Source organism: Eschrichtius robustus, chromosome 2, assembly GCF_028021215.1.
Source record: "Eschrichtius robustus isolate mEscRob2 chromosome 2, mEscRob2.pri, whole genome shotgun sequence".
NCBI lineage: Eukaryota > Metazoa > Chordata > Mammalia > Artiodactyla > Eschrichtiidae > Eschrichtius > Eschrichtius robustus.
The window spans coordinates 60,707,484-60,732,592 of NC_090825.1; the positions used below are offsets into that span (position 1 = coordinate 60,707,484).

Genomic DNA, 25,109 nt, shown 5'->3' on the forward strand with positions numbered 1-25,109 from the left:
CAGAGCAGCTCCTCTTGAAGCCGCTATAGCTGTGCGTGAGTGGCCGACTGCATGCTGCTCAGCCCACTCTGAGTTTTTAGAAAGAGTATCTTAGCAAAGGGAGATTGCAGCTTGTTTTTGTATAAGCCTTTGTGTACCCCTTTTCTATTTGGAATGATGTTTACAAGTTCATTCAGCAAGTCTTTATGGAGCACTTACTCTGTGCAAGGTGGTGTGCTAGGCGTGTCGGGGATACAGCAATCAGACACAGCTCCTCCCTGGAGAGACGTTGTGTGGAGGAAGAAGTGGAGAACCAAGGTTTATTATTTGTCGGGCTCCATTCTAGGTGACTGACTTGATCCTCATCTACAGATGAGAGGTTTGGTATTTTCTCCATTTTTGCAGAGGAGGAAACAGGCTCAAAATGACTACCTTGCAGAGCTCATACTCATAGTAAGTCAAGATGCAAATACTTGGTGTTTAACTCCCAACTTCATGCCAGGTCCACCAAAGTCATGTTTCCCAAAGTGTTCCATGGAACGCTAGCGTCCCAAAGCTTTTAATAGGTGTCCATGACAAAAGGCTTCTGTGGTCGAGTAAGTGTGGAAAATCAGTGAAGACTCTGATTCTCCTCCTCTTGCCCCTGAGAAGGTACAGTGCATGTCAGCAACATCGCACCCAAACACATGGAGAAATCCTGTACTAAAGACACCTGCCTACGTTTCTGGAAGTGGGGCCCAGGAAGCTGCATTTTAACCAAACACCCAGGTTATTCTTAGCATGTTGAAGTATGAAGACCACTGTTCTTGCTTCACTCAATTTATTTCAGATTTCGGGGTTAATGATAGTCTAGAAAATTCCCAAAATATTTTCCCACTACCATTAGTCTACAAAACACTTACTGAGTGCCACTTATGTGCAAACAAAGTGCTCCAGTGTTTAGAAACCATCACCTAACAGAAGGCTGATCTTGGGCTTCCTTGGTGGCGCAGTGGTTAAGAATCCGCCTGCCAATGCAGGGGACACGGGTTCAAGCCCTGGTCTGGGAAGATCCCACATGCCTCGGAGCAACTAAGCCCGCAAGCCACAACTACTGAGCCTGTGAGCCACAACTACTGAAGCCCGCGTGCCTAGAGCCTGTGCTCCGCAACAAGAGAAGCCACTGCAGTGAGAAGCCCGCTCACCGCAACCAAGAGTAGCCCCCGCTCGCCACAACTAGAGAAAGCCTGCGCACAACAACAAAGACACAATGCAGCCAAAAATAAAAATAAATAAAATAAATAAATTAATTAAAAAAGAAAAATAGAAGTCTGATCTTCACTGCACTGGAAGTTCTTAGGAGACCTAAAGAAAAATAAGAATTATAAAAAATTACAGTAGGACCTTCAAGATGGCGGAGGAGTAAGACGTGGAGATCACCTTCCTCCCCACAAATACATCAAAAATACATCTACGTGTGGAACAACTCCTACAGAACACCTACTGCACACTGGCAGAAGACCTCAGACTTCCCAAAAGGGTCTTGGTGTTCCGGCTTCCTGTCAGGCCTGAGCCTCTTAGGTGGGAGAGCCGAGTTCAGGACATTGGACCACCAGAAACCTCCCGGCCCCACGTAATAGCAGTCGACAAGAGCTCTCCCAGAGATCTCCGCCTCAACGCTAAGACCCAGCTCCACCCAACGACCAGCAAACTCCAGCGCTGAACACCCCATGCCAAACAACTAGCAAGACAGGAACACAACCCCACCCACTAGCAGAGATGCTGCCTAAAATCATAATATGTTCACAGACACCCCAAAACACACCACCAGACGCGGTCCTGCCCACCAGAAAGACAAGATCCAGCCTCATTCACCAGAACACAGGTACCAGTACCTTCCACCAGGAAGCCTACACAAGCCACTGAACCAACCTTACCCACTGGGGGCAGACACCAAAAAAAATGGGAACTACGAACCTGCAGCCTGTGAAAAGGAGACCCCAAACACAGTAAGTTAAGCAAATGAGAAGACAGAGAAATACACAGCAGATGAAGGAGCAAGGTAAAAACCCACCAGACCAAACAAATGAAGAGGAAATAGGCAGTCTACCTGAGAAACAATTCAGAGTAATGATTGTAAAGATAATCCAAAATCTTGAAAATAGAATGGAAAAAATACAAGAAACTTTTAACAAGGACCTAGAAGAACTACAGAGCAAAAAAACCACAATGATGAACAACACAATAAATGAAATTAAAAATTCTCTAGAAGGAATCAATAGCAGAATAACTGACGCAGAAGAATGGATAAGTGAACTGGAAGATAAAATAGTGGAAATAACTATTGCAGAGCAGAATAAAGAAAAAAAGAATGAAAAGAATTGAGGACAGTCTCAGAGAACTCTGGGACAACATTAAACACACCAACATTCGAATTATAGGGGTCCCAGAAGAAGAAGAGAAAAAGAAAGGGACTGAGAAAATATTTGAATAGATTATAGTTGAAAACTTGCCTAATATTGGTAAGGAAACAGTCAATAAAGTCCAGGAAGCTCAGAGAGTCCCATACAGCATAAATCCAAGGAGAAACACGCCAAGACACATATTAATCAAACTATCAAAAATTAAATACAAAGAAAAAATATTAAAAGCAGCATGGGAAAAGCAACAATTAACATACAAGGGAATCCCCATAAGGTTAACAGCTGATCTTTCAGCAGAAACTCTGCAAGCCAGAAGGGAGTGGCAGGACATATTTAAAGAGATGAAAGGAAAGACCTACAACCAAGATTACTCTACCCAGCAAGGATCTCATTCAGATTTGATGGATAAATTAAAAGGTTTACAGGCAAGCAAAAGCTAAGAGAATTCAGCACCACCAAACCAGCTTTACAACAAATGTTAAGGAACTTCTCTAGGCAGGAAACACAGGAGAAGGAAAAGACCTACTATAACAAACCCCAAACAATTAAGAAAATGGTAATAGGAACATACATATCGATAACTACCTTTCATGTAAATAGATTAAATGCTCCAACCAAAAGACACACACTGGCTGAATGGATACAAAAACAAGACCCATATATACGCTGTCTACAAGAGACTCACTTCAGACCTAGGTACACATACAGACTGAAAGTGAGAGGATGGAAAAAGATATTCCAGGCAAATGGAAATCAAAAGAAAGCTGGAGTAGCAATTCTCATATCAGACAAAATACACTTTAAAATAAAGACTATTACAAGAGGCAAAGAAGGACACTACATAATGATTAAGGGATCAATCCAAGAAGAAAATATAACAACTGTAAATATTTATGCACCCAACATAGGAGCACCTCAATACATAAGGCAAATGCTAACAGCCAAAGGGGAAATCAACAGTAACACAATCATAGTAGGGGACTTTAACACCCCACTTTCACCAATGGACAGATCATCCAAAATGAAAATAAATAAGGAAACACAAGCTTTAAATGACACATTAAACAAGATGGAATTAATTGATATTTATAGGACATTCCATCCAAAAACAACAGAATACACCTTCTTCTCAGGTGCTCATGGAACATTCTCCAGGATAGATCATATCTTGGGTCACAAATCAAGCCTTGATAAATTTAAGAAAATTGAAATCATATCAAGTATCTTTTCTGACCACAATGCTATGAGACTAGGTATCAATTACATTAAAAAGCTGTAAAAAATACAAACACATGGAGGTGAAACAGTACACTACTAAATACCCAAGAGATCACTGAAGAAATCAAAGAGGAAATCAAAAAGTACCTAGAAAGAAATGACAATGAAAACACAACAACCCAACACCTATGGGATGCAGCAAAAGCAGTCCTAAGAGGGAAGTTTATAGCAATACAATCCTACCCTAAGAAACAAGAAACATCTCAAATAAAGAACCTCACCTTACACCTAAAGCAATTGGAGAAAGAAGAACAAAAAACCCCCGAAGTTAGCAGAAGGAAAGAAATCATAAAGATCAGCTCAGAAATAAATGAAAAAGAAATGAAGGAAACAATAGCAAAGATCAATAAAAGTAAAATCTGGTTTTTTGAGAAGATAAACAAAATTGATAAACCATTAGCCAGACTCATCAAGAAAAAAAGGGAGAAGACTCAAATCAATAGAATTAGAAATGAAAAAGGAGAAGTAACAACTGACACTGCAGAAATACAAAGGACCATGAGAGATTACTACAAGCAACTATATGACAATAAAATGGACAACCTGGAAGCAATGGACAAATTCTTAGAAATGCACAACCTTCTGAGACTGAACCAGGAAGAAATAGAAAATATAAACAGACCAATCACAAGCACTGAAATTAAAAATCACAAGCACTGTGATTAAAAATCTTCCAACAAACGAAAGGCCAGGACCAGATGGCTTCACAGGCGAATTCTATCAAACATTTAGAGAAGAGCTAACACCTATCCTTCTCAAACTCTTCCAAAATATAGCAGAGGGAGGAAAACTCCCAAACTCATTCCATGAGGCCGCCATCACCCTGATACCAAAACCAGACAAAGGTGTTCACAAAAAAAGAAAACTACAGGCCAATATCACTGATGAACATTGATGCAAAAATCCTCAACATAATACTAGCAAACAGAATCCAACAGCACATTAGAAGGATCATACACCATGATCAAGTGGGGTTTATCCCAGGAATGCAAGGATTCTTCAATATACGCAAATGAATCAGTGTGATACACCGTATTAACAAACTGAATGATAAAAACCATACGATAATTTCAATAGATGCAGAAAAAGCTGTCGACAAAATTCAACATAGTTTTGGAAGTTTTAGCCACAGCAATCAGAGAAGAAAAAGAAAAGGAATCCAAATCAAAAAAGAAGAAGTAAAACTGTCACTGTTTGCAGATGACATGATACTATACATGGAGAAACCTAAAGATGCTACCAGAAAATGACTAGAGCTAATCAATGAATTTGGTAAAGTAGCAGGATACAAAATTAATGCACAGAGATCTCTTGCATTCCCATACACTAATGATGAAAAATCTGAAAGAGAAATTAAGGAAACACTCCCATTTACCATTGCAACAAAAAGAATAAAATACCTAGGAATAAACCTACCTAAGGAGACAAAAGACCTGTATGCAGAAAACCATAAGACACTGATGAAAGAAATTAAAGATGATAAAAACAGATGGAGAGATATACCATGTTCTTGGATTGGAGGAATCAACATTGTGAAAATGACTCTACTACCCAAAGCAATCTACAGATTCAATGCAATCCCTATCAAACTACCAATGGCATTTTTCACAGAACTAGAAGAAAAGAAGTTCACAATTTGTATGGAAACACAGAAGACCCCGAATAGCCAAAGCAATCTTGAGAAAGAAAAATGGAGCTGGAGGAATCAGGCTCCTAGACTTCAGACTATGCTGCAAAGCTAAAGTAATCAAGAGAGTTAGGTACTGGCACAAAAACAGAAATATAGATCAATGGAACAGGATAGAAAGCCCAGAGATAAACCCACCCACATATGGTCACCTTATCTTTGATAAAGGAGGCAAGAATATACAATGGAGAAAAGACAGCCTCTTCAATAAGTGATGCTGGGAAAACTGGACAGCTACATGTAAAAGAATGAAATTAGAACACTCCCTACCACCATACACAAAAGTAAACTCATAACGGGTTGAAGACCTAAATGTAAGGCCAGACATTTTAAAACTTAGAGGAAAACATAGGCAGAACACCCTATGACATAAATCATGGCAAGATCCTTTTTAACCCACCTCCTAGAGAAATGGAAATAAAAACAAAAATAAACAAATGGGACCTAATGAAACTTAAAAGCTTTTGCACAGCAAAGGAAACCGTAAACAAGATGAAAAGACAACCCTCAGAATGGGAGAAAATATTTGCAAACAAAGCAACTGACAAAGGATCAATCTCCAAAATATACAAGCAGCTCATGCAGCTCAATATCAAAAAAACAAACAGCCCAATCCAAAAATGGGCAGAAGACCTAAATAGACATTTCTCCAAAGAAGACCTGCAGATGGTCAAGAAGCACATGAAAAGCTGCTCAACATCACTAGTTATTAGAGAAATGCAAATCAAAACTACAGTGAGGTATCACCTCACACCAGTCAGAATGGCCATGATCAAAAAATCTACAAACAATAAATGCTGGAGAGGGTGTGGAGAAAAGGGAACCCTCTTGCACTGTTGGTGGGAATGTAAATTGATATAGCCACTATGGAGAACAGTATGGAAGTTCCTTAAAAAACTAAAAATTGAACTACCATATGATCCAGCAACCGCACTACTGGACATATACCCTGAGAAAACCATAATTCAAAAAGAGTTGTGTACCACAATGTTCATTGCATCTCTATTTACAACAGCCACGTCATGGAATCAACCTAAGTGTCCATCCACAGATGAATGGATGAAGAAGATGTGGCACATATATACAATGGAATATTACTCAGCCGTAAAAAGAAATGAAATTGAGTCATTTGTAGTGAGGTGGATGGACCTAGAGTCTGTCATACAGGGTGAAGTAAGTCAGAAAGAGAAAAACAAATGCCATATGCTAACACGTATATATGGAATCTAAAAAAAAAAAAAAGGTTCTGACGAACCTAGGGGCAGGACAGGAATAAAGACATAGATGTAGAGAATGGCCTTGAGGACACGGGGAGGGGGAAGGGTAAGCTGGGATGAAGTGAGAGAGTGGCATGGACATATATACACTACCAAATGTAAACTAGATAGCTAGTGGGAAGCAGCTGCATAGCACAGGGAGATCAGCTCGGTGCTTTGTGACCACCTAGAGAGGTGGGATAGGGAGGGCGGGAGGGAGACGCTACAGGGAGGGGATATGGGGATATATGTATACATATAGCTGATTCACATTTTTATACAGCAGAAAGTAACACAACATTGTAAAACAATTATACTCCAATAAAGATGTTAAAAAAATAAAGGAAAACAGGAGAAAAAGAAAAAAAGTTACTACGTAAATACGAAAGTGAAAATATAGAATGATTTTATATATATATAAATATATGCATATAAAATATATACCTACACACATAGACACAGAGGCATAATAAAAGCCTAAGGCAAATAAATGAGACTTAGTCAACACAAGTTTACTTCTGAGGTTTTCGTTTTAAAACAAAGGAACCTGTTTATACCAACCTTTTCAAAGACTTATTTTATCACAGATCCTTTTTTGTACTTCATGAAGCATCAGCTAACACCACTCAGAGCTCAGTTACAGACTGACACATCATCTCCACCCGTCCAGAAGCTGAACCAGAACCTCACCATGTTTAACTCCGCTTCGTATTAGAAAGTATTTCCCTCTGTGTGTGTTCATGGTTCCCCCTCTGTCCTTAGCCCTTCCCAGCTTCCTCCTGGGCTGGTGGGGACCAGAGGCACAGGGAAAGTCAAGGAGCTTCTCAAATATTCCACAGGGAGAAGCCATCCATGCTAGATGTGTGGAAGAGTGTGTGTGTGTGTGTGTGTGTATGTGTGAGAGAGAGAGACATGAGAAGGAGCAGGAGTGCGTTAGGCACTCAGAAGATGAGGAAGGAAGCAAAGACTGCCTCTCCCCACCAGAAGACATCACTCGGAGTGTGGCACACCATGAACACGTCCAGGCTCAGGTTTTAGAAGACTTTCCTTAGTGCAGCAGAAGCACAGGTGTTTCAGTAATTAGCAAGGCTGGGGGAGGTGTTCTATCCCTTGTGTGTTTATTTTCCTGTGAGTGTTCATAATGTTTTTCCCACCTTTGTTATAAATAACTATGCAATGTTATCTGCTCTCGTTTCTTATACATTTAAACAAGCATTTCAAACACCTTGACAGCTGTTTTATTTCATCTCATCTTACCTATAGTTGTCTTATATAACAGAGTTACCTGAGGTTGGAGAAACTGTTAAGCTTCTTTGACTATTTAAGAAGTAATTGTATATGTCTTATTTATTACCTTTGCTTTTTTTCCAGAGATTTATGGAGAATAGCAGCATAATTGCTTGCTATAATGAACTGATTCAAATAGAACATGGAGAAGTTCGCTCACAGTTCAAGTTAAGGTATGTAGCAAAATAGGATGAATACAAGGTTAACCATTCTGTAGCAAAGCTTGTCTGTCCTCAGGCTGAGGTTCACTGGTTCTTAGCGGAATCCCAGGGTTTCTGAAGCTGTTGAACAGGTAACTGTAGCTGGTAAATGGCAGAGTCTAAACTGGGAGCCCATTGGTATAATGAAATAAATTGGAGGCGTTTCTTCTTTTGACAATATTTTCCACTATTTACAGCAGTTTTAAAATTATACTCTAGGAAAAGTACTGTTTAACTTCTGTACAATTAGATCAAGATTAAGAATAGCCTTTGAGGATTACTTTCTACTTTGTACTTGCAACATTTATAAATTCCTACTTGGATTGTTATAGATGGCGCAAACCCGTGGGAATATTTATTATGCTAACTATGGTAATTGCTACGTATCCATGATAGCAATTTCATGAGGCCTGCTTGTGGCCTCAGTATGCATGAAGTATCTTCAAGAAACTGATTTTAAGTCTCTTTACGCATGTCTAGTGCTTTAAGAGCTTCTCTCTGGTGCTTACTTCTGAGATGAACAGATTCTCTCAGCGTCTCGGTGGTAGGATACTCTGCTTCTGGGACGTCTTGGAGTATCAGAGTTGTAGCCCATGCCTGGTTTTGCTCAGGCTCTACTCCAACACACTCTTAGGACCCTGATTTCTTCAACCTTCCCCCCTTCAGCAGAGAGAGCAGGGGAAAGAAGAGGCTCTTCGTAGCCCACGGCCCCTGGGAGACCAGTCCCAAGTGGCTCCAGGCTATGGGATGCCAGAAGGGCCCTGGCTTCTCTCTCTGGCCCACTGAGGGGTCACAAGGCTTTCAGGCTCAGTGAAAAATAAGTAGGATAGCATCTCATTGAAACGGTTATACTTCCTACCTTGATTACTGAGTTTGCATTCAAAGAGAACAGAAACCTTTCTAAACTTAACTTTTCTTGGCCCTCCTCTGTCCCTTGGAAGAAAAATGGATTGGCATGTACCCCCATATGCAGGCTTTTCTGGGGTTCACCCTGCTCAGGAAGTCAACTGTTTGGTGGATAGAGAGCTCTAAGAAATTAAGTGTGGGGATAAACAGTCCCTTCTGAGGTGGGAAAGTATTAAAAAAAGAATCTCAAACCAGTGGAAATTCTTTGGTAAGGAAGATTACCAAAGATTTTTGAGTGTCAGTTAAATCCCTTGGTTTCTTTGTATCCATATATTTATTAGCTGCAGAGAACTTCATAGAATTTCGTAAGAAAACCGCATTGCCTTTACTATAGCAATTTATGATTTTTAATTGTACATTAATTGTTTTTATTCCTGGGGCTCTCTTCTGTTTTTATTGAGGGTAAAAAGACTTTGTACTTTTATTTTAGATGTTTTCACAATAAATAGGATTAGGAAAAGAGAGATTTCATTTTGGTTTAATTCTTCAACTGTGTGTTTTCTACAACAAAAATGAACAGCAGACGCCTTATTGCTTTGATAGGTAATTCCCTCATTTTATTTTATTTATTTATTTATTTTAGTATCTCATTTTTTATAAAAATATGGAACGCTTCACAAATGTGCATGTCATCCTGGCGCAGGGGCCATGCTAATCTTCTCTGTATCGTTCCAATTTTAATATATGTGCCGCTGAAGCAAGCACTCCTCATTTTATTTTAAATGACAACCTGAGTTTTCTTAGGCAGTATTGAATGTGATGGCACATGTAAGAGGTCAGAAGGTGCCTTGCCCATGGGGAGCGTGGCGAAGGCAGGTCTGGCCGTTTGAAATAAACATCCCCAGGCAGCACCAGGGCTAAATGAAAGGGCTTCAAGTTATCGTGCTGATGAAATCTGCTTAGAGCCAGGGCACTGAAAACTTTTCAAGGACTCATTAGGTTTAGAACTCGGCAAGGTTCTAAGTACACAACACTCTGTAAGTCCCATAACTTCTCACCCATCAGTGATGATTTGGGAACGTTGGGCTCGTTGAAAAGGCTCAGGTTCTTAATACAAATCAATGTAAAGCTGGTGAATGGACCTCGCCCAGGCAGCAGCGGTCCCAGGAAGGTGGGTTTGCCCAGAACCCCAGTCCCCTCACCTTCCGCATCAGCTTCAGCTCGGCTGGTTGGGAGCCTCTCTTCCCAGTCCCAAGCAACCAGCACGAGAGCAGCCCCTGCAGAGGGGGAGGGAAGGCAAGAGTTCTCCACAGGAGAAGACAGAGGAGGACTAAATGGTCAGTTTCTTTTGATGCTTTTTGGCTGGTTGTACCTCAACTGTCTCCAACTTCTTTTCTGTTTTTTGGAGGAGTAGGGTGTGTGTGTGTGGTTTGACTCTCCCTGGGTGTATGATATCTGGGTCCAGAGGGTGGGGGTGGACAGTGTGACCCTCCATGGTCTCCCCAGCTCCTTAGGGCATCCAAGGATGTCTAAAGCATCTACCTGCACCCCAGAGGTTGGCAGGCAACTTTGTCACTTGCTGCAGACGGGGAAAATGAGGCTCTTTGTTATACAATGCCAGAATAATTATAGTCTAATTATATAATACTTTTCCCTGCAATTCCACCCCCAGCTGCAGCTAAATACGTGACATTACTAGCATTCTGCAAGGACAGTCTGTACTGCAAGGATGATGTTGAATGTTGAAGGTAGACGCTTCTGTCCAGTCCTCATGTATGGTAACCATATTTACTTAACCAAGAAAAAAAAGATCATGTGATCAAACATAACATACCTAATTTAAAAATTCCATTATATAGGAATAACTTTTAAAGACAGAACAAAATCACATTTCTGTGTGCATGTGATGAATTACTTTATTGAACAGAACTCATGAAAGGGGGAATGTCTAGGGAAGTATGGGCTAACTGATGACCATTTATTGCTTATGTTCTTATGCTTCTTTATCTTGAAAAGAACTATGTTAACCAAAATACAGATAGGATTTGGCTATTTATTGAGAGTTTAAGCTGATGAGTTTACACTAATCAAGTACGAGCTATTGTTTCATCATTAGGCAGTCTGATATCTGTTACCTAAGGGTTACACCCAAATCATCATGTTTATTTTACTCCAAATCTTAAGACAGTAGCAGTCCTCCATTTTAGAAAGAATCAGTTTCTGATGGGCAAACCTTAGTATTCCGTGGAACACTACATCTCTCATTATTAACTGATGTTTATAGAGCACTTTATCCTCACGTGGGCTCCGCGTGACAGCCCCGTTGTGTTAGGGAAGTAGAAACTGATCTGTGATGGATTAAAGTAACCGGCCCCTGCTGGGTCACTGCCCAGGAGCAGTGCTGGCGGGTAGCAAGTCCACAGCCCCCTCCCTGCTGCACCCGAACCCCTGCTGGGATGTGGCTTTGTGCTCAGAATCTTCTCCCTGCAGCTACCACCCTGCCCAGTCCTACCCTTGTTACCGGCAGCCTCAGTGTGTGTGTCTGCAGTGGGGTGTTTGTGTTTTGTTTGAGTAGATTCCAGGGTACCTTTGTTAGGGACGCAGGAGGTCATGTAACCCAACCACCCCAGACAACTGACAGAGGAACGCTGAGAGCCGGGAAGACTCTGGGCACAATCACAGCTACCCAACATGTGGGTGGCAGCGCTGGAGTAGAATCCAGGCACCCTGCTTTAAGTCGGATGCACTCTGCACCCCATCATAGCACTATGTTCTTTGTAGACTTTCTGCCTGGGTCCCTGTAATATTTACTTTTTCCCTGCAGACCTTCACGGCCTTTTAAGAAGATGAACGGGAAATGGTTACATCACCAGCGCTACATGGACTCTGGTTCCCTTGTGCTTTTTCCAATTTTCCAGCTTCTCAAACTAAAGGCTACAAAAATACATTTGAGGTGCAGAGTTACATGGTTTCCCAAGAACAGAAAATTAATAAAGCTAAGGTTCTTCTGCATGAAGAATATTAATAATTAATACAAGCAATTAAATTCCCAAACTTTAGGAGCATGATTCAAATTGACTACCTCATTTTCCTTCAGGTTTATTTAAATAGAACCATCAACCAAATTGGTTTAAAGCCTAAATCTACACATGGCAGTCCAGTAGCGTTTGTCACCGGGGCAATAATCTGCTCGTCCTGCCAATATACTTTCACTTTAACTGTCAATAAGGATCTGCTTTGTCCCATTGGGCATTATACTCTCACAGGATAGTGTATGCTTTGCAGTGAACATCTAATAGATACATTTTGGCAGTTGGAGCTAACATCTTATATGAGGCAGCCTGTTGAATTGACAAAAACAGTCATACTCTGAAGTAGCTGTTTACATACTTAATTGAGTCACACAGGTACTTTAAGAAAATACCTGGGCAAGAGGGGAATTTACCATTTGATCAAATGTTTTAACACTTAATTATCCAGCTCCCAAAGCTAAGGAACTAGCCCACACAGATTGTGCTTTTCCACATCAGACTTCTGGAGGACAGGGAACGCTTTCCTGTGGTGACAAGTTGGGTTCTGGACCCAAGTGCCTGGAGCAAACTTGGGATAAGACTAGCTCTTGCTTGCCTCTTCATGAGAGGTGATGCAGTAGTGACTTTGGTAACAATTTTAAAGTCCTCTTTGAATTCTTTTTCACATTTTAAATGATCATGTTTACAAATGCAGCAATGCTAATAGGACAGTATACAGTTCACATTAGGTAGACTGGAGCAATTTATTTTATTTATTTTTTTAATTGAAATATAGTTTCTGTACAATATTATAGGTTACAATATAGTGATTCACAATTTTTAAAGGTTCTACTCCATTTATATTATTATAAAATATTGTTATACAATATATCCTTATAGCTTATTTTATACCTAATAGTTTGTACCTCTTAATCCCTTACCCCTTATTGCCCCTCCCTCCTTCCCTCTCCCCACTGGTAACCACCAGTGTGTACTCTATATCTGTGAGTCTGCTTTTTGGTTATATTCACTAGTTTGGGGTTTTTTTGCTTTTTTTTTTAGATTCCACATGTAAGTGATATCATACAGTATTTGTCTTTCTCTGTCTGACTTATTTCACTTAGCATAATACCCTCCAAGTCCATCCATGTTGCTGCAAATGGCAAAATTTTGTTCTTTTTTATGGCTGAGTAGTATTCCATTGTATATATATACCACATCTTTATCCATTCATCTGTCGATGGACACTTGATTTGCTTCCATATCTTGGCTATTGTGACTAATGCTGCTATGAATATTGGGGTATATGTATGTTTTTGAATTAGTGTGTTTGTTTGTTTTGGGATGTATACCCAGGAGTGAAATTGCTGGGTCATATGGTAGTTCTATTTTTAGTTTTTTGAGAACCCTAGACTGGAGCCATTTAAATAAGAAAACATCCCACACCCATCAGAAATCTCAGTGGGGTTAGGGTTATGTTCTCCTCCACTCACCTGCATCATGATTACTTACTTTACTTACCCTCCCACATCTGTGTCTTCATCTCTGCAGCGACAGGAACGCTACCCGTCAATGGGCTAAAATCCTTCACTTTCTGTGCAGGCTGCCTTGCTATTATTGAAAGCAGTTCTTGGTTTGATATTTCAGATACACTCATGAGAAAAGATAGGTTATGATTCACTTTTCTTCTCACCAACAGCCTTTGAAAGCTTTAGAGAACAAAAAATATTATTCTGAGATCTTACAAATAACAAGTACTATGTCTTGAACTCTTATATCATCCCAAGTATTTTGAGACATGCCTCACATAAACTGTTTTGATTCTTACAACAACCTGTAAGATGTGTTATCGTCATTTTATAGATGAGGAAACTGAGGGCCAGCAGAGAGAAAACATTGCCCAATGTCCATTAACTGGCCAAATACTGAACCAAGTTTCACCCAGTTTCTTCTGCCCTCTCCCTTGTAAACAGTTCAAAATAGAATGGCAAAGTTAGATGCCTTATGAGAGGGAAAAATGAATAACATTACAAGAGTTCGTTTTATAAGAAGAAACATCAATCCAGTAGATGAACATTTTTTTTGGTAATGTATAAGAAAGCCTTCACTGGGATTCTTTAAACAGCCAATACAAATAACAAAGCTCTAGTAACTAGTCACATACTTGCTGGGTTAGATAGTAAATAACTTACTGTATTTGGAGTTGCTCTAAATTCGGAAGGTAGTTAAAATGTTACCCAAGAAACTGAGAAATTGAAATGGTTTCAAATATTCCAGATATACAAGGAAAGTCATCAAGAATAGTGCCCACCTGGAAAGCTGTAAAATGAACCAGGCAAGGGGAATACAGCCGTATTTGCCTTTCATCAGGCTGGTGGGTGTAGCAAGTACCATAAAGGCTTGCTTATCTAGGTCGTAAAAGTAAGAAAAGAAAAAAATGTTTCTGTGTCTGTTGCAAAAGGCCAGAATAACTCAGATCTAATTTGGGCTTAATTAGGTTTTTCTAATTGATGGGGATGGGACTTCTCCATGACTGCTGCTGTGAATGGAACAGAAGAATGTCATTGACATAGAACATAAGGGGCCTATGAGACCATCTCCTGCATCTTTGTTCTCTTGTGTCAGTATGAAGGTTTCATCCAGCACATACGGAGTTCATTCCATGATCCATGATGATTTTGCCAGATTACATTCTTCTCTCTGTATGATATGCATAGAAATGCATGCTATTGTTTATTCATTTAGTTTGAAAGGCTAGGTTTCTTTTTTTTCCCCCAAAGCATAATATCAAAAGGTACTTGGTTTTAATGAACCTGAGGAACTGTTTACTTTGATAAATTAACAGATGAAATGCTCATGGTTTTCCAGCAGAACTAACATCAATCTTTTGCAACTTTCAGGGCCTGTAATTCAGTGTTTACAGCATTAGACCACTGTCATGAAGCCATAGAAATCACAAGCGATGACCACGTGATTCAGGTACGGGGACACTTTTTATCTTTAGGTGTCAAAATAAAGCCTTTCAAGTTTGAGCCATCCTTTTTCAAGCACTTTGCTATAATTCTCACATTTCAGCACATTTTCTTTGGAGAAAGGAACATCAAAGTATGCAAGGAAAACTGATATTCTTAAGCTGAGAATTAGATACTCAAGAAGAATAAAAATTAGTTCAGATCGGAGCCTGCGGTTTCTTTCACAGAGATGGGGTAAATTCTTTAGACTATGCAGGAAGACACTGTTTATACAGAAGTATGTCAGAATTATAGAGTAACTGCTTACACATGCCTTGGGAACAGAATGTTGTGAATAGTCCTCAGTTATCTGCCTACAGTTGGTGTTCCAGTTATAAAGCACTCTTATATAATACTGAAGTCATCTTCCTAAGGAAATGTGTATAGCAGACAAAGCTTTATTGAATTAAAGTTGTCTTATTATTTGTTGGAAGGTAAGACATTTACACTTTAAAAATACTCTGAAATGTAGACTTTCCACTGATGGGCACTGACCTGACTGCCCTTGGTTTGCATAGTGGCACCGAGTGTGAGGAGCATTTGCTACCATCGATAGAGACCAAAGACAGTGTCCAACACACAGTGGCCCCATAACAGGGCCTCACACATGCTCTCCTGTGAAACCCCCCACTGCACACACAGACACGCTGCTCTCACACGGGGTCAATGACATCAGTAGCCCACTGTGCCCAGGCCCTGTCATCAACACGCTCATGAGATTATCTCATTTGCATTCAGGAACCCTATGAAAGAGACATAAGGGCCTGATAATACAGATGGGGAAACTGAGGTCCAGGAAGGCCAAGGAACTTATCCAAGGAAAGCCGCAATAATAAATACTGGAACCAAAACATCCAGCCATGTCTTTCTGACTCCAAAGCCTTCCTACCTGGCTCCCTGTTGGGCTATATTTTTAGAATTTGTTTTTCTGGCTGTCCTATGACCTGGGTCTGAAGGCTTCCTCATGTTGCTGCCTATTACTGACCCACCTGCCCACAGATCTGCCCTGAACCACAGTGAAATCAGACATGTTTCTGTTACAGACTGAGCACAAACCCCACAGCTCCCCCACTTCTACCTGGACTTGAACAGTCAATTCTGTTCATGAAACACATTTGCTTTGCACTTCCCTCTTTTTTTTTTTTTTTTAACAAGAAAAAACCAGAAATTTATTCATAGGTACTTGTATACCAGGGAGATATCTAGGGAAAAGGAGATAATTCGCACCTCCCTCTTTTACGGGGAAGCCGGGTTGTGATTTTAGTGATGAGGAGAAGGGGATCTCTGCTCTCTACCAGCCTTGTAATCTTGCAGACAGTCCTTTAACAGGCAACTGAGTCCTTCCTTCTACAGTTAGCTCCTGGTGGTTAGGAAACCTGTATCTCTAGGAGACGTGATATGGCGATGGTGTCACATGAATCACCTGCCAGCCTTTACCTTGAAGAGGAAGAAGCAGGGATTGAGGACAGTGGGTGCCTGGGAAGGGGAATCCCTGGATTAAAAGGGAAACTGTACTGACTGCAGGCTTTTTCTTGGGGCGCCCTCTCAGACCCCTTTAAAAACCTGAATATAAAACTCAAGAACAAGGAGGAAGAAGTTGAATAGAGGATATTATATGTAAGGGGGAAATTAAAAAGGCCTTTGTGCTATAGATTTTAAGATGAGTCATCGGGAATGAGATACATCTTATGTTCCTACTCAATACCAGAATCCTTCTCGGGGCAGTGCCGCTTCACAGGGAATGTACCTCTTAGTGCAGATGGTCAGAGGTTGGGCAGTAGCACTTAACATTTAGGAACAATAGCTACCTACCCATCCATCCATTGAAACTACCTGTCTGTTTGCTTTAAAACACTTATATGGTGCTTACCATGTGCCAGAGGCAGTACTAAGCATTTTAAAAACATTTTTTAAAATTTTTTTATTTTGGCTGCCTTAGGTCTTCACTGCTGCACGCAGGCTTTCTCCAGTTACGGTAGAGCGGGGACTGCCCTTCGTTGCAATGCGCGGGATTCTCATTGTGGTGGCATGTCGTTGCAGAGCACGGGCTCTAGGTGCACAGGCTCAGTAGTTGTGGCGCACAAGCTTAGTTGCTCCACGGCATGTGGGATCTTCCTGGACGAGGGCTCGAACCCATGTCCTCTGCACTGGCAGGCAGATTCTTTTTTTAAATGTTCTATTTTTTAATTTATTTTTTTAACATCTTTATTGGAGTATAATTGCTTTACAATAGTGTGTTAGTTTCTGCTGTATAACAAAGTGATTCAGCTATACATATACATATATCCCCATACCTCTTCCCTCTTGCGTCTCCCTCCCACCCACCGTCCCTATCCCACCCCTCTAGGTGGTCACAAAGCACTGAGCTGATCTCCCTGTGCTATGTGGCTGCTTCCCACTAGCTATTGATTTTACATTTGGTAGTGTATATATGTCCATGCCACTCTCTCACTTTGTCCCAGCTGACCCTTCCCCCTCCCGTGTCCTCAAGTCCATTCTCCAGTAGGTCTGCGTCTTTATTCTTGTCCTGCTCCTAGGTCCTTCACAACTATTTTTTTTTCTGATTCATATGTATGTGTTAGCATACGGTATTTGTTTTTCTCTTTCTGACTTACTTCACTCTGTATGACAGACTCTAGGTCCATCCACCTCACTACAAATAACTCAATTCTGTTTCTTTTATGGCTGAGTAATATTCCATTGTATATATGTGCCACATTTTCTTTATCCATTCATCTGTTGAAGGACACTTAGGTTGCTTCCATGTCCTGGCTATTGTAAATAGAGCTGCAATGAACATTGTGGTACATGACTCTTTTTGAATTATGGTTTTCTCAGGTTATATGCCCACTAGTGGGGTTGCTGGATCGTATGGTAGTTCTATTTTTAGTTTTTTAAGGAACCTCCATACTGTTCTCCATAGTGGCTATATCAATTTACATTCCCACCAACAGTGCAAGAGGGTTCCTTTTTCTCCACACCCTCTCTAGCATTTATTGTTTGTAGATTTTTTGATGATGGCCATTCTGAACTGTGTGAGGTGATACCTCATTGTAGTTTTGATTTGCATTTCTCTAATGATTAATGATGTTGAGCGTTCTTTCATGTGTTTGTTGGCAATCTGTATATCTTCTTTGGAGAAATGTCTATTTAGGTCTTCTGCCCATTTTTGGATTGGGTTGTTTGTGTTTTTGATATTGAGCTGCATGAGCTGCTTGTATATTCTGGAAATTAATCCTTTGTCAGTTGCTTCACTTGCAAATATTTTCTCCCATCCTGAGGGTTGTCTTTTCGTCTTGTTTACGGTTTCCTTTGCTCTAAAAAGCTTTTAAGTTTCATTAGGTCCCATTTGTTTATTTTTGTTTTTATTTCCATTTCTCTAGGAGGTGGGTCAAAAAAGATCTTGCTGTGATTTATGTCATAGAGTGTTCTGACTATGTTTTCCTCTAAGAGTTTTACAATGTCTGCCCTTACATTTAGGTCTTTAATCCATTTTGAGTTTATTTTTGTGTATGGTGTTAGGAAGTGTTCTAATTTTATTCTTTTATGTGTAGCTGTCCAGTTTTCCCAGCACCACTTATTGAAGAGGCTGTCTTTTCTCCATTGTATATTCTTGCCTCCTTTATCAAAAATAAGGTGACCATATGTGTGTGGGTTTCTCTCTGGGCTTTCTATCCTGTTCCATTGATCTTTATTTCTGTTTTTGTGCCAGTACCATACTCTCTTGATTACTGTAGCTCTGTAGTATAGTCTGAAGCCAGGGAGCCTGATTCCTCCAGCTCCGTTTTTCTTTCTCAAGATTGCTTTGGCTATTCGGGGTCTTTTGTGTTTCCATACAAACTGTGAAATGTTTTGTTCTAGTTCTGTGAAAAATGCCAGTGGTAGTTTGATAGGGATTGCATTGAATCTGTAGATTGCTTTGGGTAGTATAGTCATTTTCATAATGTTGATTCTTCCAATCCAGGAACATGGTATATTTCTCCATCTATTTGTGTCATCTTTAATTTCTTTCATCAGTGTCTTATAGTTTTCTGCATACAGGTCTTTTGTCTCCTTTGGTAGGTTTATTCCTCGGTATTTTATTCTTTTTGTTGCGATGGTAAATGGGAGTGTTTCCTTAATATCTCTTTCAGATTTTTCATCATTAGTGTGTGGGAATGCAAGAGATTTCTCAGCATTAATTTTGTACCCTCCTACTTTACCAAATTCATTGATTAGCTCTAGTAGTTTTCTGGTAGCATCTTTAGGATTCTCTATGTATAGTATCATGTCATTGGCAAGCAGTGACAGCTTTACTTCTTCTTTTCTGTTTTGGGTTCCTTTTATTTCTTTGTCTTCTCTGATTGCTGTGGCTAAAACTTCCAAAACGGTGTTGAATTATAGTGGTGAGAGTGGGCAACCTTGTCTTGTACCTGATCTTAGTGGAAATGGTTTCAGTTTTTCACCATTGAGAACGATGTTGGCTGTGGGTTTGTCATATATGGCCTTTATTATGTTGAGGTAAGTTCCCTCTATGCCTACTTTCTGGACGGTGTTTATCATAAATGGGTGTTGAATTTTCTCAAAAGGTTTCTCTGCATCTATTGAGATGCTCATATGGTTTTTATTCTTCAGTTTGTTAATATGGTGTATCACATTGATTGATTTGCGTATATTGAAGAATCCTTGCATTCCTGCAATAGACCCCACTTGATCATGGTGTATGATCCTTTTAATGTGCTGTTGGATTCTGTTTGCTACTATTTTGTTGAGGATTTTTGCATCTATGTTCATCAGTGATATTGGCCTGTAGTTTTCTTTCTTTGTGACACCTTTGTCTGGTTTTGGTATCAGGGTGATGGCTGCCTCGTCGAATGAGTTTGGGAGTGTTCCTCCCTCTGCTATACTTTGGAAGAGTTTGAGAAGGATGGGTGTTAGCTATTCTCTAAATGTTTGATAGAATTCGCCTGTGAAGCCATCTGGTCCTGGGCTTTTGTTTGTTGGAAGATTTTTAATGACAGTTTCAATTTCAGTGCTTGTGATTGGTCTGTTTATATTTTCTATTTCTTCCTGGTTCAGTCTCGGAAGGTTGTGCTTTTCTAAGAATTTGTCCATTTCTTCCAGGTTGTCCATTTTATTGGCATATAGTTGCTTGTAGTAATCTCTCATGATCCGTTGTATTTCTACAGTATCAGTTGTTACTTCTGCTTTTTCATTTCCAATTCTATTGAGTCTTCTCCCTTTTTTTCTTGATGAGTCTGGCTAATGGTTTATCAATTTTGTTTATCTTCTCATAGAACCAGCTTTTAGTTTTATTGATCTTTGCTATTGTTTCCTTTATTTCTCTTTCATTTATTTCTGATCCAATCTTTATGATTTGTTTCCTTCTGCTAACTTTGGGGTTTTTTTGTTCTTCTTTCTCCAATTGCTTTAGGTGTAAGGTTAGGTTGTTTATTTGAGATGTTTCTTTTTTCTTAGGGGAGGATTGTATTGCTATAAACTTCCCTCTTAGAACTGCTTTTGCTGCATCCCATAGGTTTGGGTCGTCATGTTTCGTTGTCATTTGTTTCAAGGTATTTTTTGATTTCCTCTTTGATTTCTTCAGTGATCTCTTGGTTATTAAGTAGTGTATTGTTTAGCCTCCATGTGTTTGTATTTTTTACAGATTTTTTCTTGTAGTTGATATCTAGTCTCATAGTGTTGTGGTTGGAAAGGATACTTGATATGTTTTCAATTTTCTTAAATTTACCAAGGCTTGATTTGTGACCCAAGATATGGTCTATCCTGGAAAGTGTTCCATGAGCACTTGAGAAGAAAGTGTATTCTGTTGTTTTTGGATGCAATGTCCTATAAATGTTATTAAGTCAATCTTGTTTAATGTATCATTTAAAGCTTGAGTTTCCTTATTTATTTTCATTTTGGATGATCTGTCCATTGGTGAAAGTGGGGTGTTAAAGGCCGCTACTATGATTGTGTTACTGTCAATTTCCCCTTTTATGGCTGTTAACATTTGCCTTATGTATTGAGGTGCTACTATGTTGGGTGCATAAATATTTACAGTTGTTATATCTTCTTCTTGGATTGATCCCTTGATCATTATGTAGTGTCCTTCTTTGTCTCTTGTAATAGTCTTTGTTTTAAATTCTGTTTTGTCTGATATGAGAATTGCTACTCTAGCTTTCTTTTGATTTCCATTTGCGTGGAATATCTTTTTCCATCCCCTCACTTTCAGTCTGTATGTGTCCCTAGGTCTGAAGTGGGTCTCTTGTAGACAGCATATATACGGGTCTTGTTTTTGTATCTATTCAGCCAGTGTGTGTCTTTTGGTTGGAGCATTTAATCCATTTACATTTAAGGTAATTATCAATATGTATGTTCCTATTATCATTTTCTTAATTGTTTGGGGTTTGTTATTGTAGGTCTTTTCCTTCTCTTGTGTTTCCCGCCTAGAGAAGCTCCTTTAGCATTTGCTGTAAAGCTTGTTTGGTGGTGCTGAATTCTCTTAGCTTTCGCTTGTCTGTAAACGTTTTAATTTCTCTGTCAAATCTGAATGAGATCCTTGCTGGGTAGAGTAATCTTAGTTGTAAGTTTTTCGCTTTCATCACTTTAAATATGTCCTGCCACTCCCTTCTGGCTTGCAGAGTTTCTGCTGAAAGATCAGGTGTTAACCTTATGGGGATTCCCTTGTATGTTATTTGTTGTTTTTCCCTTGCTGCTTTAAATATTTTTTCTTTGTATTTAATTTTTGATAGTTTGATTAATATGTGTCTTGGCGTGTTTATCCTTGGATTTATCCTGTATGGGACTCTCTGTGCTTCCTGGACTTGATTAACTCTTTCCTTTCCAATATTAGGGAAGTTTTCAACTATAATCTCTTCAAATATTTTCTCAGTCCCTTTCTTTTTCTCTTCTTCTTCTGGGACCCCTATGATTCGAAAGTTGGTGCGTTTAATGTTGTCCCAGAGGTCTCTGAGACTGTCCTCAATTCTTTTTTCTTTATTCTGCTCTGCGGTAGTTATTTCCACTATTTTATCTGCCAGGTCACTTATCCGTTCTTCTGCGTCAGTTATTCTGCTATTGATTCCTTCTAGAGAATTTTTAATTTCATTTATTGTGTTGTTCATCATTGTTTGTTTGCTCTTTAGTTCTTCTAGGTCCCTGTTAATCGTTTCTTGTATTTTCTCCATTCTGTTTCTAAGGTTTTGGATCATCTTTACTATCATTATTCTGAATTCTTTTTCAGGTAGACTGCCTATTTCCTCTCCATTTGTTTGGTCTGGTGGATTTTTACCTGGTTCCTTCATCTGCTGTGTGTTTCTCTGTCTTCTCATTTTGCTTAACTTACTGTGTTTGGGGTCTCCATTTTGCAGGCTGTAGGTTCGTAGTTCCCATTGTTTTTGGTGTCTGCCCCCACTGGGTGAGGTTGATTCAGTGGGTTGTGTAGGCTTCCTGGTGGAGGGGACTAGTGCCTGTGTTCTGCTGGATGAGGCTGGATCCTGTGTTTCTGCTGGGCAGGTCTGCGTCCGGTGGTGTGTTTTGGAGTGTCTGTGACCTTATTATGATTTTAAGCTGCCTTTCTGCTAGTGGGTGGGGTTGTGTTCCTGTCTTGCTAGTTGTTTGGCATAGGGTGTCCAGCACTGTAGATTGCTGGTTGTTGAGTGGAGCTGGGTCTTAGCGTTGAGATGGAGATCTCTGGGAGATTTTCACCGTTTGATATTACGTGGAGCTGGGAGGTCTCTGGTGGACCAAAGTCCTGAACTCGGCTCTCCCACCTTAGAGGCACAGGCCTGACACCTGGCTGGGGCATCAAGACCCTGTCATCCAGACGGCTCAGAATAGAAGGGAGAAATAAGGAAAGAAAAAATAAATAAAATAAAATAAAGTTATTAAAATAATTATTAAAAATAAAACAGAGTTTAAAAGTAATTAAAAAAAAGAAAAAAAGAAAGAATGAAGGGAGCAACCAAAACCAAAAAACAAATCCACCAAAGATAACAAGCGCTAAAAACTATACTAAAAAAAAGAAAAAGAAAAAACGGACAGACAGAACCCAAGGAGAAATGGTAAAAACAAAGCTATACCGACAAAATCACACACAGAAGCATACACATGCACACTCACAAAAAGAGAAAAAGGAAAAAACCATATATATCTTTTCTCCCAAAGAGAGGAGGAACTCAAATAAACAACCTAACCTTACACCTAAAGCAACTGGTGAAAGAGGAAGAATAAAACCCAAAGTTAGCAGAAGGAAAGAAATCATAGAGATCAAATCAGAAATAAATGAAAAAGAAGATGGTGGAGTAGAAGGACGTGCTCTCACTCCATCTTGCGAGACCCCCAGAATCACAACTAGCTGCTGGACAATCATCAACAGGAAGACCCTGGAACTCACCAAAAAAGATACCCCACATCCAGAGACAAAGGAGAAACCACAATGAGACGGTAGGAGGGGCGCAATCACAGTGAAATCAAATCCCATAACTGCTGGGTGGGTGACTCACAGACTGGAGAACACTTATACCACAGAAGTCCACCCACTGAAGTGAAGGTTCTGAGCCCCACGTCAGGCTTCCCAACCTGGGGGTCCAGCAACGGGAGGAGGAATTCCTAGAGAGTCAGACTTTGAAGCCTAGTGGGATTTGATTGCAGGACTTCAACAGGACTGGGGGAAACAGAGACTCCACTCCTGGAGGGCACACACAAAGTAGTGTGTGCATCGGAACCCAGGGGAAGGAGCAGTGACCCCAGGGGAGACTGAACCAGACCTACCTGCTAGTCTTGGAGGGTCTCCTGCAGAGGCGGGGGTGGGGGTGGCTGTGGCTCACTGTGGGAACAAGGACACTGGCAGCAGAAGTTCTGGGAAGTACTCCTTGGCGTGAGCCCTCCCAGAGTCTGTCATTAGCCCCACCAAAGAGCCCAGGTAGGCTCCAGTGTTGGGTTGCCTCAGGCCAAAGAACCAACAGGGAGGGAACCCAGCCCCACCCATCAACAGTCAAGAAGATTAAAGTTTTACTGAGCTCTGCCCACCAAAGCAACAATCAGCTCTACCCACCACCAGTCCCTCCCATCAGGAAACTTACACAAGCCTCTTAGATAGCCTCATCCACCAGAGGGCAGACAGCAGAAGCAAGAAGAACTACAATCCTGCAGCCTGTGGAACAAAAACCACATTCACAGAAAGATAACAAGATGAAAAGGCAGAGGGCTATGTACCAGATGAAGGAACAAGATAAAACCCCAGAAAAACAACTAAATGAAATGGAGATAGGCAACCTTCCAGAAAAAGAATTCAGAATAATGATAGTAAAGATGATCCAGGACCTCAGAAAAAGAATGGAGGCAAAGTTTGAGAAGATGCAAGAAATGTTTAACAAAGACCTAGAAGAATTAAAGAACAAACAAACAGAGATGAACAATACAATAACTGAAATGAAAACTACGCTAGAAGGAATCAATAGCAGAGTAACTGAGGCAGAAGAACGGATAAGTGACCTGGAAGACAGAATGGTGGAATTCACTGCTGCGGAACAGAATAAAGAAAAAAGAATGAAAAGAAATGAAGACAGCCTAAGAAACCTCTGGGACAACATTAAACGCAACAACATTCGCATTATAGGGGTCCTAGAAGTAGAAGAGAGAGAGAAAGGACCAGAGAAAATATTTGAAGAGATTATAGTCAAAAACTTCCCTAACATGGGAAAGGAAATAGCCACCCAAGTCCAGGAAGTGCAGCGAGACCCATACAGGATAAACCCAAGGAGAAACATGCCAAGACACATAGTAATCAAACTGGCAGAAATTAAAGACAAAGAAAAATTATTGAAAGCAGCAAGGGAAAAATGACAAATAACATACAAGGGAACTCCCATAAGGTTAACAGCTGATTTCTCAGCAGAAACTCTACAAGCCAGAAGGGAGTGGCATGATATACTTAAAGTGAAGAAAGGGAAGAACCTCAACCAAGATTACTCTACCTGGCAAGGATCTCATTCAGATTTGATGGAGAAATCAAAAGCTTTACAGACAAGGAAAAACGAAGAGAATTCAGCACCACCACACCAGCTCTACAACACATGCTAAAGGAACTTCTCTAAGTGGGAAACACAAGAGAAGAAAAGGACCTACAAGAGCAAACCCAAAACAATTAAGAAAATGGTCATAGGAACATAC

At 40.2% G+C, this 25,109-nt stretch overlaps 1 protein-coding gene and 1 non-coding gene across 10 annotated transcripts in view; one reads left to right on the plus strand and one right to left on the minus strand.

Moving 5' to 3' along the window:
• PDE8B (phosphodiesterase 8B) overlaps positions 1-25,109 on the plus strand; it is a 258,410-nt gene that overhangs the window by 129,276 nt on the left and 104,025 nt on the right. For all 9 annotated transcript variants that reach the window (XM_068535535.1, XM_068535542.1, XM_068535537.1 and 6 more), the window contains 2 exons: positions 7,974-8,062; positions 14,847-14,925. In XM_068535535.1, coding sequence (XP_068391636.1) covers positions 7,974-8,062; positions 14,847-14,925 — 168 coding nt within the window. The remainder of the gene's footprint in view (positions 1-7,973; positions 8,063-14,846; positions 14,926-25,109) is intronic.
• On the minus strand, positions 9,594-9,700 carry LOC137760399 (U6 spliceosomal RNA). The gene has a single exon (XR_011073344.1). It is a non-coding gene; the product is annotated as a U6 spliceosomal RNA (small nuclear RNA).